The sequence below is a fragment of the Pezoporus wallicus genome, unplaced genomic scaffold, assembly GCF_028554395.1.
Source record: "Pezoporus wallicus isolate ANWC-B61680 ecotype Strahan unplaced genomic scaffold, APGP_CSIRO_Pwel_v1 contig_6382, whole genome shotgun sequence".
NCBI lineage: Eukaryota > Metazoa > Chordata > Aves > Psittaciformes > Psittacidae > Pezoporus > Pezoporus wallicus.
In genome coordinates, this window is record NW_026638015.1 from 461,637 (window position 1) to 477,501 (window position 15,865).

A 15,865-nucleotide genomic window follows, 5' to 3' on the forward strand; every position below is an offset into this window, starting at 1 on the left:
ATTAGACCTTAAGGAGTAAGCACTTGGCCAATGTGTTACCCATTCACTAACAATGCTAACTTTCAAAAGGCAAAAGCCCAAGCAAAGCAATGCCATACAAGAGAGTATTAAGGACTCAGAAGTTCAAATTAGTCTTATATTTGGAGAAACATCTATTTTTCAAGTCTGTTCAAACTGCAACTCCAGACTTTCAACTCTTTTCCCCTGTGGCACATTAGCCTAAGGACATGTGCAAGAAGCATTCCCAAGGAGCATGGCTCTTGTTCCAAATGTGATACGTAACAGAGGATTTAATACTTCTTCCTTTCAGGTTCTAGGGCTACAACAAAGGAACTGAGAACAGCTCACAACTTCAACATGCTCTGTGTCCCAATTCAAGGTTTGCCATAGCAGGAACATGCACCAAACTTGGTTTATGAAGTGTTCAGTGACCTCAGGGCTCTTCTGAGCAAGAACCAGGCAAACTAATGAAGCTCCTTAGAAGACCAGTGTATCCCAGTGCCTTCAAATCTGATGCTCAAGGAGATTCCTGGCTAGATGACCACACATAGTTAACACCGTACCTCCTGGCTCGATCCATCCCATTTTGCTCTGCTGATTGAGTCGGTGCTAACGTCTGTCCAGTAGACATAGTCATCCTTTGAGTCCCAGTCTAGAGCCACAGCGCTGCGAACATCAGCAAGGGGAATGACATCATCTGACAGGTCATCTGTGTCAAAGCTGATCCGACGGATGTCCATCCTTCGGGCAAAAAGCAGGAACTTGTCAAGACCTGATCAAAGGTCGAAAGGTCTTCTTTTAATTTCTCTAAGTTCAACAACACAGTGATAGACACAGACAATTCCCTGCTATAGCCAACCTTAACCATTTCCATCACCTCTCACTGGCAGGTCACAGCCCAGGATTTTACTGGTAGCAAAACATCACTGGGTGGGATAGGTGGGCAGGGGTGGGGACACAGTAGTAGGGAGCTGTTTCCTATGGTGGGGAAACAAAGTCAACCAAGGAATGGCTCAGACCTCCCTCAAATCAAATAGCCATTTGAGAACAGCTCGTGAGAATCTAGGAGACAGTTGGCCTAATTCTTCCACATGGCTGCAAACTGAGAGAAACTGTGGCAATTAAGAGGACTGGACTTTTTGTTCATCACTGACACAGCTCCTATGGGCATTTTAGGGAAACAATCAGCTGTGACAAGTAGAGTGGCACCAAGAGCAGCCCTGAAATGAGGATGCAAAGATGGAGCTTCTCTGGATCCCCACCCATCAAGCTTAGTGAGGGCTTGCAGAGCAGGGGAATGCATCAAGAAGGTGAAGCATCCTCTGGTGGGGCCCTTAATACTATTAACTCAGTCTATCCAGCTGCATCTCCTTGGAAACAACTTGATGCTGCTTTTACTCCCCTTGCCAACCCTCTGCCCCCCTCTGAACATCCGAGCATGCAGGCTGTGGTCCCACCTCACTTACTCTGGGCGCAGGCATGGCTGCTGGTCTTGCGGAAGCCTGTGGGGCAGGCGCAGGTGTAACCCTTGCTGCTCGGCAGGCAGAGGTGAGTACAGCCCCCGTTGTTGGCCCCACAACGGTTTCTCCCTGCTCAAGTAGCCAAAGACAAAAACAACCACGCATAAAGCAAAGAGTATAAACACCAACCAAAGTGGCAAGACCCTGTAATTTGTCTACCCAGAGGTTAATTGAGGTTAAGGAAACATAAACTAAAGCATTAACTCCATTTGTAGGGCTCAACTTTAAAACAAAGCATTTAACTCAATTCCCTTCTAGATTATGGCAACTAAAAAGGAATAAGGGAGGTGTCAGTCATTACTAGTGCCCATTTGCCATTTATTCCCCCTCCCAAAACTGTTCTTGGATAGAGGCCACAAGTGTTTGCTACTGAAAAGTCTCTCCTTCCATGTGGCAGCAGAGGGAGCTGTGGTAACACCTAACACCAGGTTACCAGGGCTGAACTGCCACATGGAGCAAGCTCTCCACTAGCTCTGGGCAGAGGTGGTGTCTGTGTCGATAGGCTGGGTTCAGGCCTGCCATCTCCCTGTTTTACAGGGTGGTGGGTGACAGCAGGTCGTCTAGCAGCTCATATGGGTCTCTACCTTCTCTGCAGTTACCTGCTGGCTGGCGCTGAGGATGCAGTGTGTGGATGTCCATCGGGAAGTGCAGTTTGTTGCGGATGATCTCCTGGTTCTTGCCTGTGAATTTGTTGGCACTGTTGATGCTCTTGGTGTGCCAGTCTGTCCAGTACAAACTGTCCTCAAACACAGTGATAGCAAATGGGTGTGGGAGGCCTGTAACAGACATCCAATACAGGGATATAATCAGGTCCAACAGGACTCAGGCTAGCAGGGAGACAAGGGGAAGTTCTTTCCTCCGCTTGTTGGGCCTTGCCACAGTCGACCTGCACAACCCACCTTACACTAATACAACAGACAAATTCTCTCTCTTATCCACTAAACACTACATAGCAAACCCCATCCCCCAGTGGTAACAGAATCCATCCCACAGTGAAAGGAGACAAGTACACAAGCAGAAGCCAGGGGCTCAAACTCATCTGTCTTCTTTACTAGAGAAAGCACTCCCTGTACGAAGCTCTGTTACTTACCCTGGCTAATAACAGCCTTCCTATTCTGCCCATCGAGGTCAGCCCTCTCAATGACATGATGCTTGGCATCCACCCAGTACATTCGATGTCCTGCATAGTCAATGGTCAGCCCATTGGGCCAGAAGAGGTGTGTATCCGCAATGATGCGCCGATTAGAGCCATCCATGTTGGAATACTCAATGCGGGGAGTGTTGCCCCAGTCAGTCCAGTAGATAGTGCTGAAGGATGCAAGGAGAGACAGGCTTTAAAACTCATGTGCCACATACTGCACCCACCATCACTCCCTATCAGGGCAAAACAGTTATCAGTCCTGTGACCTCGAGCATGAGACTGGGTAGCAGCCATGGGAGAAGTGTCAGCCAACATGGTAACACCCAATGCTTTCACACTGGTGAAACCTGAAGGGCTCAAAATAGGATTAAGGCTCTGAAAGTCTCAGCATTGCCAGGTTCCCCAAACTGACAATATCAGATGAAGGCTTGAGCCCAGAGCCTTTGTGACCAGAGATGGGGTTTTCAATGTTCACCTGGAAGCACCTACATTGAGTGCTCACTGGGGTCCTATGCTTTCACTCACCCCTCCATAGGATGTAGAGCAATGGCTCGTGGCTTCTCCAGGTTCTGCCACAACAGCACTTTCCTGTGAGTCCCATCCAAGTTTGCTACTTCAATTCGAGATGTCCCAGAGTCTGTCCAGTATAATTTGTCATGGATCCAGTCAATAGCAAGTCCACCTATCTCCAGGGCAGAATTAAGAGCAGAATGAAACCAGGAGCAGGATTTGCTCAGAAGAATAGTTCCCATTCCCTCTCAGCCTCATAAGAGGCTCAATTCAACCCTCCTGTCTCTTCCCCCATCAGCCAAAATTAACTCCATGGAGACAGTGATCTAATCCCCATTCCATCCAGCCTCTCCCCTTGCTCAGGGAGATGTACTCCACTTTGAATGCTGGGTACCCACTTTTCTCCACTCACCCACCCATGCTCTCACATCATGCTCAGCCCTCAGGCTTTTGCCTTTTTCTGTGGTGACGCACCTGGGCTCTCCAGCCCCGTGGAAACCACCTCCTCCACATTGCTCCCATTCAGATTGGCCCTCATGATGCGATCCAGAGTGACATCAGACCAGAAGACCAGCTCCTTGCTGTGGTGGAAGTCAAGGGCAATGGCATTTTCCAGGTTGTTCAGGAGCAGGGTGTACTCTGAGCGATGAGGCAGCACTTGTCGGATATCGATTCGATTGGCAAAGAGCAGCACTGGCTCTGGCCCTGAGGATACATGGGAAGGCAGCATTAGAGTACTTGTACGGGGTTCTGCCCGGCACTCCCTCTGCACCAAGTCCCAGAACATAGTTATGTGGTACTGGCAGCAAGAAATCAGCTCCCAAGTCTAAAACACTTGAGAGAGCTGTTTTCCCATCCTCAACACAGTCCTAACACAAAGATGAGCAGTTCCAAGCCTTCTGGCAAACATTCACTCAGCAAGAAGCAATCATTCCCACCTCACCTCAGCCTCTGAAACCATACCACTAGGCAGCCACTTGGCAGCTGGTTTATAGTTTCCTTCTCCTGTATCTACCACTTGGCCATACAAACACACAAGCTTCACCACATCTTCTACCACAGACAAGACGCAGTTAAAATCTGCCTCAGAAAGAGATAAACTCAGCAGGTAATTCCACTGCAGAGGGAAAAAACCCAAAATAACCACACAACCAAAAAAACCCCAGTGTCAGCATCCTCCAAAGAGGACATGGACCTGTTAGCCACAAAAATGATCAGTGGGCTCTGGAGCACCTCTTGTATGAAGACAGGCTGAGAGAGTTGGGCTTGTTCAGCACAGGGAAGACCTTAGAGCAGCTTCCAGTGCCTAAAGGGGCTGAAAAGAAACCTGGAGAGGGACTTTTTGCAAGGGCCTGTAGGGACAGGACAAGGGGGAATGGCTTTAACCTGACAGAGGGGAGATCTGGATTAGATATTAGGAAAAAAATCATTATTATGAGGGTGCTGAGGCTCTGGTGCAGGGTGCCCAGAGAAGCTGTGGCTGCCCCATCCCTGGCAGTGCTCAAGGCCAGGTTGGACACAGGGGCTTGTCCCTTCCAACCCAAACCATTCTGTGATTTCTTATGGATGTCATTAGTGGAATTCATAATGAAATCTTAATTCTTTAAATGGAATTCCTAATTTCTCAGCTCCTACATTTAGAGGAGCTGAGGAATAAAATTAAACAAGTGTACAAATGCCCTTAAAACCACCAGATGTCCATTCAGCAGCCACTCACAGCATTTAGGACTGGTGACCAGGATCAAGGGTTAAACCACAAGGAGGTGTGATACAACCTCACTGACTGGAAAGGTTAAGACACTTCTTGAATAGAGACAGAGGCAGGAAGCTGGTTTTGTCCCAGGAGCTGGGTCACCAAGAATGACAAGGGACTAGGAAAAGGCAGCAAGGGCTGTCCTGCTGGCAGGGAAAGGAGTATCTTTCCTTGGTCAAAATCACACAGCTTTCATGGGCATTCACCAACAACCTGGCCATATCTAAATACAAATCCAGGTCCTACACCTGGGTTGGAGCAATCCCAGGCACAGCTACAGGTTGGGCAGAGAAGAGATTCAGAGCAGCCCTGCAGAGAAGGACTTGGGGGTGTTGGTCGATAAGAAAATGAACATGGGCCGGCTTCAGTGTGTGCTCACAGCCCAGAAAGCCAACCGTATCCTGGGCTGCATCAAAAGGAGCGTGACCAGCAGGTCAAAGGAGGTGATCCTGCCCCTCTACTCTGCTCTTGTGAGACCTCACCTGGAGCATTGTGTGCAGTTCTGGTGTCCTCAGCATAAAAAGGACATGGAACTGTTGGAACAAGTCCAGAGGAGGCCACAAGGATGATCAGGGGACTGGAGCACCTCCCGTATGAAGACAGGCTGAGAAAGCTGGGGCTGTTCAGCCTGGAGAAGAGAAGGCTGCGTGGAGACCTCATAGCAGCCTTCCAGTATCTGAAGGGGGGCTATAGGGATGCTGGGGAGGGACTCTTCATTAGGGACTGTAGTGACAGGACAAGGGGTAACGGGTTAAAACTTAAACAGGGGAAGTTCAGGTTAGATATAAGGAATAAATTCTTTACTGTGAGGGTGGTGAGGCACTGAACTGGTTTGCCCAAAGAAGCTGTGGCTGCTCCATCCCTGGCAGTGCTCAAGGCCAGGTTGGACAGAGCCTTGAGTGACATGGTTTAGTGCGAGGTGTCCCTGCCCATGGCAGGGGTGTTGGAACTGGATGATCTTAAGGCCCTTTCCAACCCAAACTATTCTATGATTCTACTTCCTTATCCTCACACACTGGCTTGGTGAACAGCACAATGCTGGCAGTGAAACATTCCAGACAAAATAATGAGAGCTGGACCAACACACACACCCCAGAAAAAAGTTGAACTCATCTTTACCTAGAGCTTTGCAGCTACGCTTGTCAGGCCGCAGCTCGTAGCCTTGCTCACACCAGCACTGGAAGCCTCCTTCACTGTTGGTACAGCCTTGGCTGCAGTAACCTTCCTCAGCACATTCATTCACATCTGCATGTTACAGACAAAGGGAGAAGGTTACCACTGGATCATCAACAAGCAGGCAATGTCACCGATGGCTTGCTTCTGCTTTCATGCTCTGATTCGCGCCCTATCATAACCATCAACTCCGAGCACATCAGAGCAGCAGGGAGGAAGCTGCTGCTCCAAAACCCCACCTTGGCACAATCGACCATCTTCCAGGAGCCTGTAACCTGTGTGGCAGGTGCACTGCACCATCCCTCGTACCATCTGGCACTTCTGAGCACAGCCACCATTGTTGACGTTGCAGTTCTCCTCCCCTGTTCGTGGACCTGTGAAGGGAACAGGTGAAGATAACTGAGCTGAAACCACAAGGCAGCTGCTTGTGTCCTCAACTGTTAGGCAGCAGTCGCCCTTCAGAACAGGCTGAGCAAGAGTGGGAGGGCACAGGCTGAGCTGGAAGCTGCCTCTTTGCAGTCAGAGCTCTCCCCTTCATGCCACAACTAAAGGGGACAGACAACAGTGACAGACTTTGGCACCCAAGATCTTTTCCCCATTATTCCTTGTCTGCAGTATGTAATTGGCAAAACCACCAAGGCCTTTCTCCCCAGTCTTCATCTCTCTCCCATTATCACAGCCCAGGCTTTCTTCCTTACACATATCCTTCAGTAGCACCAGACAGACTCCCACACATCACACTGCCTCCATTTATGTCTAAGGCTGCGCTCAGAAGACTTACGGCAGTTCTGATGTGGGCTCTCATCACTGCCATCTCCACAGTCATTTGCTCCATTGCACAGCTTCCTCTGGCCAATGCAACGCCCGTTCCCACACAGGAACTGGTCTGGGGCACACTGAGGGGTCCCTGCAATAGAAGAAGAGGAAAGTAAGCACATCACTGTTTACCCATAGAATAACAGTTAGGATGAAGAAAAGAATACAGAATATTTTCTAAGGTTTATTAAAATCTCTGTATATGAGCACAAATCCATGGCTTTCTCTTTCCTTGAATTCAGCTCATTTCGTACTCCTTACTGTTCCTTTATGCTGATTTGGAGGCCCGCAAACTCCCCTCCTGACTGACCCCACTGTTGCTTTACTGGGAAGTTTAGCTATTTAGTTTCTCTCAGAATGACTGGAAGGTTCTGGCTTAGCTCCCTTTGCTTCCAGATTCCATGACCCGACTCAGCATGTGCAAGAAAGGAGTCAGTTCCTCACTTTAATCATCTAATATGTCACCTAGCATGGCTACGGATCTTAAATCTGCCTAGGAATGAGCATCTTGTCCAGCCCTAGCTGCACTGTGATGGACCTGGAATGAGATTTACAAGCACCCTTGAAATCTGAGCTCAGGCAACAGGATTTCACACATAAACTACACTCTTCTGCTGTTGGCAGGGAGATGCTACAGAATTCTTGTAAGTAAAGTAATACTGTTTGGAGGCACTTTGCCCATCCAACTGCTTTTTCAGCAGTAACTGCACTGTCCTGTTGCCTCTTACTTCTTGTACCTCTTAAGATGACTCAGTTAGTGGTTTCCAAATCATCACCCTCTGATAATCCCAGGAAGACAACAGGACAATAGAGTTGTCAGCAAAGAAACAATGAGATTGGCGAACTGCCTGTAAGCAGCATGGAAAAGGGCAGTTGTGAGATTAACAAGTACAACTAAGAACTGACAGACACACCAAACAGGAATAATAAAACCAAATCACATGCAGATTCACTAATCAGAGCACAGGAATGCTTTATGTGAGGGATTCTGAAACTTGGACTACATTTGTCATATCAATGTCACATAATGATCCTTACATCAGCTGATCTCTTTGTATTCTAGACATCTTCTATGCCAATAAAAACACAATTCTGCTCTAAATCCAAGAGGTGACACAAGGATTTCAACTCTTCCTACAGACATGCAGACAGCACACTACTTCACGTAGACTACCCAGTACACATCCTGCTCGGAAGCCCCAAGTTATTTTTTACTTGCTGACTACCACCATAAACCTAATGCAGAACTGGACTGGATACAGATTGGATATAAGGAAGAAATTCTTTCCTGTAAAGGTGGTGAGGCACTGGAATGGGTTGCCCAGGGAGGTTGTGAATGCTCCATCCCTGGCAGTGTTCAAGGCCAGGTTGGACAGAGCCTTGGGTGATATGGTTTAGTGTGAGGTGTCCCTGCCCATGGCAGGGGGGTTGGAACTGGATGATCTTAAGGTCCTTTCCAACCTAAACTATTCTATGATTCTATGAATTGCACAACTGACTTTACAATAACAGTAGCTGTTATCAACCACCTTGGGTTTGGTTTGGGGTAGAGAGGTTGAATTTCAGTGCCTCTGGAAGTCTGACTTGGCTTCTGGGTGGCAACTATTCTCTTAATCCCTCTAAATACCTTTATTATCAGGTTGAAGAAACAGGGGTATCAACTTGTCTTTAAGTACAATTGCTTTTTCCAGGATCACCGCCATCTCCTGCACACTGTTGCTCATGACAGCTGACCAGTCTAGAGCAGCTGCTCTCAAATGCCTACGTGTGCGTCTCCAGGTCCTCTGAGCTCAGTTTTCCTTGTAGAATACCCACTCCCCCTCCTCAGCAGGCCCCAACAAGGGGTACAGATCCCTTTTGTCAGCCCTAAACTCACTGTTTAAAATACACTGATCCAGAAGGGTCAGTATGTGCAACTGGGCTTCACCCACAGGGATGAATTCATGGACCAGTACATACTATTCCTCAACAAGGGCTACAGACATCCTGAAGGATCTGAGGAAAGCGGAAGGTTCTAGAGATTCTTTAAATCCTAGCATAACACTAGGGTCTGTTGAAACCCTCCTCTTCCCCATTGCCACTATTATCATAGAATGAATCATTGAATAGTTAGGGTTAGAATTGACCTTAAAGCTCATCCAGTTCCAACCCTTCATGTCATGGGCAGGGACCCTTCCCACTAGACCAGGTTGCTCCAAGCCATGTCCAACCTGGCCTTGATTCAACCTGGCCTTTTATTATATAAACCTTTTATCATATAAAGCAATGGCTGTATGTGAAAAAGAGGACTAGGGAAGGGAGACTCCTGAGCAAATATTAAGGGGGAAGTTGACCACCCTTAACTTCTAAACCAGCGGCTTTATCCCTCACTTCCACAAAATGCACTTTTGCATTCCACTGCCTGCTAGAATTCCTTTGCAACTTCACAAGGCAACATGAAAGCTATCCAGAACTATGCCCAAGGCATGAGTTATACATAGTCCATTTGACAAAGGTAGCAACTTTGCACATTATTAATGTTTCCAAGTCTGAATGGAATCATCTCTGTGGTAATTCACAGTGTAAGGACAGGACAGAAGGTACAGGGACCCGATGTTTCACCAGAAAACACCAGCACTTTAGTTTAAGCACACAGACCTGAACCTGTTTGCAAGCACTTAAGATAAACTATAGCTCACATTCTTTGGGAAGGGTGGAAACTCTAGGCTGAACCCAATGAAGCAATCAAAAGACTCCACTACCTATTACCCCCACGATGGAAGCATTAGCTATAAGTAGCAAGGCAGCAAGCCAAACCTGTGTTCTCACAGTTCTCCTCATCACTGTTGTCAGAGCAGTCATCTTCCCCATCACAGCGCCAGGACAGACGGACACAGCGCCCTGATTTACAGCGGAACTGGTCAGCTGTGCACATAGATGTAGCTGGGGAACCAAAAGGAGAACATTAAGTGAGCAAGAAGGATCAGAAGAGACCCAATTCCAAGGCTAACAGTCCCAAATACTCTTTTGCATCTGCAGAAACCCCAAACACTCCCACCAATTTCCAGCACTCACTGCAGTTCCTCTCATCTGACTGGTCATCACAGTCAAAGTCTCCATCGCACCTCCAGCCAGCATTAATGCACAGGCCACTGTTGCACATGAACTCTCCAGAGCGACAAGGCTGATGAGATGCTGCAGAGATAGGAAAGAATATAAAGAGCAAACTCAGACCAGTGTAACATCCCTGCACCCCACAGCACTACCCTTGCACTCCACTGTTGTGGAACTTGGTCCTGAACAGACTCCTCCTGGATACTGCTACAATATCTGCACAAGGAACTGTGCTGATTACACATCACAATTCTCACTGTCCAGATTTAAATTCAAATTAAATAGTGAAAGAGTCATCTTATACAATGAGATTGCTATCTACACTGCAACCCTTCTCCAACCAATGTAAAAACAAACTCATATGTTTGGAGCAGTTCACCACCCTGCATTTACTTACAGCAGTCAGATTCATCAGACCAGTCCCCACAGTCATCATCGCCATCACAGTGGTAGATGTCCAAGATGCAGCGTCCATATGCACACTGGAATTCCTCCAAGCTGCAGGTGGCGGCTGGAACATCTGATGCTAAGAAGGGAATCAAAGAAAAAATGGCTGAGGTGACAGGGCACAATCCAGTTTAGATGCAACCACCTCACAGTCTAGTAACAGAGTAGTAAGGGTTCAGTGATGAGCTCTGCATGACTGATATTACTGAGAGGAACTTGAATGCTGTTTGTGCTTCGCTGAGGGGCAGGTTAAACCTATATATAAGGACACTTATACAAACTATCAACTAAAAATAATAATAAATGAAAAGGATGTTAGCCTATAAACACTAACTTTTCAAAACCCATTAAGTTCTAAAGAAGAAACAGCTATGAAGAAGGAAGATTTGATGGGAAAGCAACAAAAAGGATACAAGAGTGCCAAATACCACCTTATGCTTGAGACACTATGTCTTAGTGCTTAACAGTGTTTAAATTGTTTATTAAACCTGGACAAAATAGATACAAAACCAGATGGAAAAATAAAGATACCCTTTGGGACTGAGGCACATCAGAATGCAAGGTATGGAATGAATCCTTTACAATTTGAACCAAGATAAGCACTTGAAGGCCAAAGGAAGGAGGCAAGAAGCACAATGCCCAGGTCTGCACCTGACCTTTGAGGATTTCCCCTCTCCTTTTCCTCTCAAGCTGTCACCAAAACAAACCATGCCATATTAGTAAGGAGCAAAGCCACACAGACTACCCTGGGGAAAGGCCAACAGAGTCAAGGATTTGCCCACTGTTCTCTGTTCAACAGTGTGGGAAGGGATGAAAGATATTCTGAGTCCCACACAGCAGAATCTGACACCTTTTCTCATACTCTCCAGAGAATGAACTGCGTGCTTTGGACATATGAGTCTTTCAACTGAGTGCTCTCAAAATAAATCCATTAAGCAAAAGGGAAAAGAATGACATGAACTGCACATGAAGTAGTTGGCACAGCCTGCAGGCATACAGTAAGGACTTCAGTGAGTATGGAGTAGCTGGATGCTACATTGTGTGTTAATGTGTACCTCACCAAAGGAGCCTGAAAGGAGCACTTGGATCTCCTTGAGGAGAAAATGAAGTCAGTGACTTCAACTCTCATGTAGTGTGATTCAATTACAGCACACGCACCCTCCATCAGAAACACACACACACTGAAACAGCCAAACGAAACATGAAACCCATAAAACACACAGGAAAGAACAGTGTAGTCCCATCTTGCCCTAGATGAATGACAGCAGGATTGGAGATACAGAAAAGATGACAGCCACATGGAGGAAGATTAAGAGAAAGGGCAGTAGCCAAATTGAGCTTCTTAGCTTCAACAGCTATAAAATGCCTTATAGAGACAACTGCCAGCCAGGACTGGAGAAGCATCCCAGATTAGAGAAGCAGGGGCACCAGTTCTGGGAGTCCCTCCACTCCCATAGGAGGCAAGATGGAAACATCTCCCTTCCCTTCCCAAGGGCCTATTCATGGCCTGCAGGGAAGTGACAGGCAAGAGAGAAGGGAAAAGAGAGGGAGGGAGGTTGGCTTCCTCTTGGAGCCCTTTCCTGGCTTAGAAACGTCTGCAGCCCCTGGCTCCCTGCCAGCTCTCATTATCTGGAGAGATAAAAGACAAGTCCCCCATGCATCCACTCCCCTGCCCTTGGGGAGCGGGCGGCCCCGAGCCCCCTCCCAGAGCCTTTTGAAGTTTCCTGCTATCTAGAACAAATCCTGCACAGCGCCTGCGAGAGCAGCATGGGGGAAGGGACCACTGTGACTTCCACAGACACAGCACACAGGCGGTGGGGGAGAGGAAGGGACATAATAGACCCCCCTGCCCCACTTGCTGCAAGCCGGTGAAGGCAGAGGAGAAAACAACTGCTGTGGGCTCTCAGGGTCCCTCATACCCCATCAGTTACTTTTCAGGTGCGTAAAGCATCGCAGTAAGGAGAGGCTGGTCAGGCAGACAGCCCCTGCAGCTGGGGATGTGCAGTCCCTGAGGATGCTGTGTGTGTTTCCCCCCCAGTTTCAGGCAGGAGTCAGGCAACAGGAATCATAGAATCATAGAATCGTTAGCACTGGAAAGGACCTTAAGATCATCCAGTTCCAACCCCCCTGCCGTGGGCAGGGACACCTCACACTAAACCATGTCACCCAAGGCCTCGTCCAACCTGGCCTTGAACACTGACAGGCGTGGAGCATTCACAACCTCCCTGGGCAACCCATTCCAGTGCCTCACCACCCTAACAGGAAAGAATTTCCTCCTTATATCCAATCTAAACTTCCCCTGTTTAAGTTTGAACCCGTTACCCCTTGTCCCATCACTACAGTCCCTAATGAAGAGTCCCTCCCCAGCATCCCTATAGGCCCCCTTCAGATACTGGAAGGCTGCTATGAGGTCTCCACGCAGCCTTCTCTTCTCCAGGCTGAACAGCCCCAACTTTCTCAGCCTGTCTTCATATAGAATAAAAGGAATAAAAGGAAACAGTTTTCTCCCCTTCCCTCCTGCCCTCCAACTCCTACAGTTTTATACAGAGGTGTGTATTCAGTAAAGCATAAGCCTCCTGCTCTGACTCAAGGTCACACAGGCATGGGAAGGAACAGCAAAGCAGCCAGGCACAGATGAAGTATGCCTGTGAGGTAACACAAGAGATACACCATTCTCTTGTGCCCTCTGGGGTAAGCAACAGAAGGCAGCATAGCTGCCAGTACAGGCAGGACTAACTTGTTTTTGATCTCTGCTGCAGAAAACGTGCCAAACCCCAAAGACAGGAGCAGGTCCAAAGGCTATTTCCTGTGGTTATGAAGCAAGGAGAGCACTTACGGCAATTCTCTTCATCCGAGCCATCCTTGCAGTCTGTGTCACCATCACAGAACCAGTGCTCAGCTATGCAGCTCCCGTCACTGCAACGGAACTCCTTCTCCGAGCACTTTCTCATATCTGCAGAGACAGTAATGCAAACGAAGCCTTGAGTTTTCTCAGAGAAGCCAGGAAACAACCTTCCCCTGCTCCTGAAGCTCCCAGGGCACCCACAAACAAGACTGCTTGTGAAACAACACATACCCACGTCATGCAGTGCCTGAGCAAAACCATCATTGCTCATTTAACTTACATGGAGGGCTGGATTCAAAAGGAATCCATGGGACCTCATAACAATATATCAAGGAGTAGCAGATCTCAAGTGATTTCTGCCTGGCACGTAAGCCACACAGCCTGAGATCCCAAGCAGCCAGCCCATGGATTACCCCACAAGCCCAGCCCAGCCAAGCCAGCTGCAAGACCTCACTATGCTCAGGGGATCCCAGAACTGCACAGGTTGGAATCTGCATTACCCTTTTTAAAGCACTGGCAGGGCAGTACTTGTAGGACCTCTTTACTCACCACACTGCTCATCACTGTTGTCACCACAGTCATTGTCACCATCACAGTGCCACAGGCTGCGGATGCAGTATCCGTTCTGACATGAGAACTCATCTTCCTCACACTCCCGTGGAGCTGCAGGGACACGATGGAGATAAGGTGAAGACAAGGCAAGAAGATTTACCTTTCAGAACACCAAATCCATGACGTTACAAATCCAGCAGGGTCATTCTCCAAGGACACAACCATGGTGGAGAGCTGATTTCCCTTCCCTAACAATAGCAGGAAAGCCACTGAGAGGTTTCTTGAGTGTTTTTCTTCCATTCCATCCATAAGTCAACAGCACAGCAGGCTCTAAAACCTGAGAACATGGGCTGGAGAAAGCACCTGGCACAGAACAATGGAGCCACCCACGGGATTCTAGCATAGCTCCAAGCCAGGCTCAAGAGATCCCTGCACAGAAAAAAGGCAATCAGCCCTCTTCTTAAAGGAATTAATAGACTCTATCATTACCTAACAAATAATTGCTGGTAGGATTATATCTCCACCTTCTTTTCACAGTGATGCCAAAGCTACCTTCAGAGGAAAGGAAACGTTCATTGGAAAGGAAGACAGAAAATTTAAGCTTCCTCTTCTGAACACCTCAAGATTTGCAGCCTCATTCTACCCTCTTTGCCAGTCTTCTAAGGAAGCACGTCTGCAGAGCAGTGAGGAAAGAGACTGCAAAATTAGCCCCTGAGGATCTCAATCCAACAGAAGCTCTCCTATGGTTAAGTGCTAGCCCTAGGAGTCTCTTAAGCACAGAACCTTGCCTTCCTCCTTTCATTAGTTTCCAAATCTTATGATCTCACCCTTCTCCACTGTTGTCTCAAATATGAGGGCATCCCAACTTCTTCTGAGAAACAGAAGGCAAAACAGACCCAGACTGCAGACCCCTCCTTTCACAAAAATCATTGAACAGGCTAGAAAACTGAGCTTAGTCCTGCAATGCAGAGCCTCACACAGACTCACAGAGCCATAGAAAAGACCTTAAAGCTCATCCAGTCCCAACCCCCTGCCACGGGCAGGGACACCTTCCACTAGACCAGGTTGCTCCAAACCCCGTCCAACCAAAGCCGACTGAACAATGCCAGGGATGGGTGTCAAACCCACGCCATTGCCCAAAAGGGCAAGCAAAGATCAGGGGCATAGTGACCAAAATCATGAATTCATTTCCACACAAGTGTTGGACATGGAATACTTGACAGCCAAGAGCTTGAATTTTTGCATTTCTTGAGATGTGGTCCTTCCATCAGAGACACTCTGGAGCACTGTGCTTTGTAGACTCCAAGGGCTGCAGAGTGATGATTATTAGGCAGCTGCAACGATCTCAACCAGACAGCAAAACAGGTCTGCTCCTAACTGCAGCCTGATGCTAGCCCTGGTAATCAGTGCAGTTTCAGCACAGCTGAACCCCAGTGCTATATAACGCGCTGGTTCTCTGGCATGTGCTGCCAAGTATGGACCTGATTTGTTGTAGTGGAAAGCTGTATTCCTAATGCTAATGGAAATCAACCACAAGTAACCCGTGTCCTCAACAAAAAGGGGAAACAAGGGGCTGAACTCTGAAGACTCAGGCAAAATTCCCTCCATTTTAATGGCACAATGGCAGTGTTCACAGCAAGCAGCCTGCCACTGCAGCTCTCGTGAAGATGATGCCTTGCACGGCAGCACACAGTCAGCTTTCAGGGTAACTAGACTCGCGTGGGGAGCATCCCTACAGCACCTCCCTCTCCTCAGGGACCTCTGTTTGAAGGGAGAGGATGCTGGGGACAGCCCAGCCCAGCAGAGAAGTCAGACAGTGGAACCTGCAGCTGCAGGAAGTCAGCCAGACAGGCATCTCAGGAAGATTTGGCAGGGGTGAGGTGTTTCCACGAACAGGGGAGGACATGAAGAGCTCAGGGAAGTGCTTCATGGGACATTAACCAGCAGGGCTGCAGGGCATAAATGATTCTCTAGCCGGATGGAGAAGCATCCCCTCCTCCAGGACACGCAGCTGA

General features: G+C 48.0%; 1 protein-coding gene across 3 annotated transcripts in view; it reads right to left on the reverse strand.

Moving 5' to 3' along the window:
* The window catches only part of LRP4 (LDL receptor related protein 4), an 81,440-nt gene that overhangs the window by 14,767 nt on the left and 50,808 nt on the right, over positions 1–15,865 (reverse strand). For 2 of the 3 annotated variants that reach the window (XM_057408815.1, XM_057408817.1), the window contains exons 4-17: positions 13,848–13,961; positions 13,290–13,406; positions 10,404–10,532; positions 9,968–10,087; positions 9,710–9,835; positions 6,879–7,004; positions 6,337–6,471; positions 6,044–6,169; positions 3,646–3,876; positions 3,187–3,343; positions 2,611–2,828; positions 2,120–2,296; positions 1,467–1,592; positions 564–772 (exon numbers count right to left, since the gene is read on the reverse strand). In XM_057408815.1, coding sequence (XP_057264798.1) covers positions 564–772; positions 1,467–1,592; positions 2,120–2,296; positions 2,611–2,828; positions 3,187–3,343; positions 3,646–3,876; positions 6,044–6,169; positions 6,337–6,471; positions 6,879–7,004; positions 9,710–9,835; positions 9,968–10,087; positions 10,404–10,532; positions 13,290–13,406; positions 13,848–13,961 — 2,111 coding nt within the window. The remainder of the gene's footprint in view (positions 1–563; positions 773–1,466; positions 1,593–2,119; positions 2,297–2,610; positions 2,829–3,186; positions 3,344–3,645; positions 3,877–6,043; positions 6,170–6,336; positions 6,472–6,878; positions 7,005–9,709; positions 9,836–9,967; positions 10,088–10,403; positions 10,533–13,289; positions 13,407–13,847; positions 13,962–15,865) is intronic. The other variant, XM_057408816.1, reaches the window with a different exon arrangement.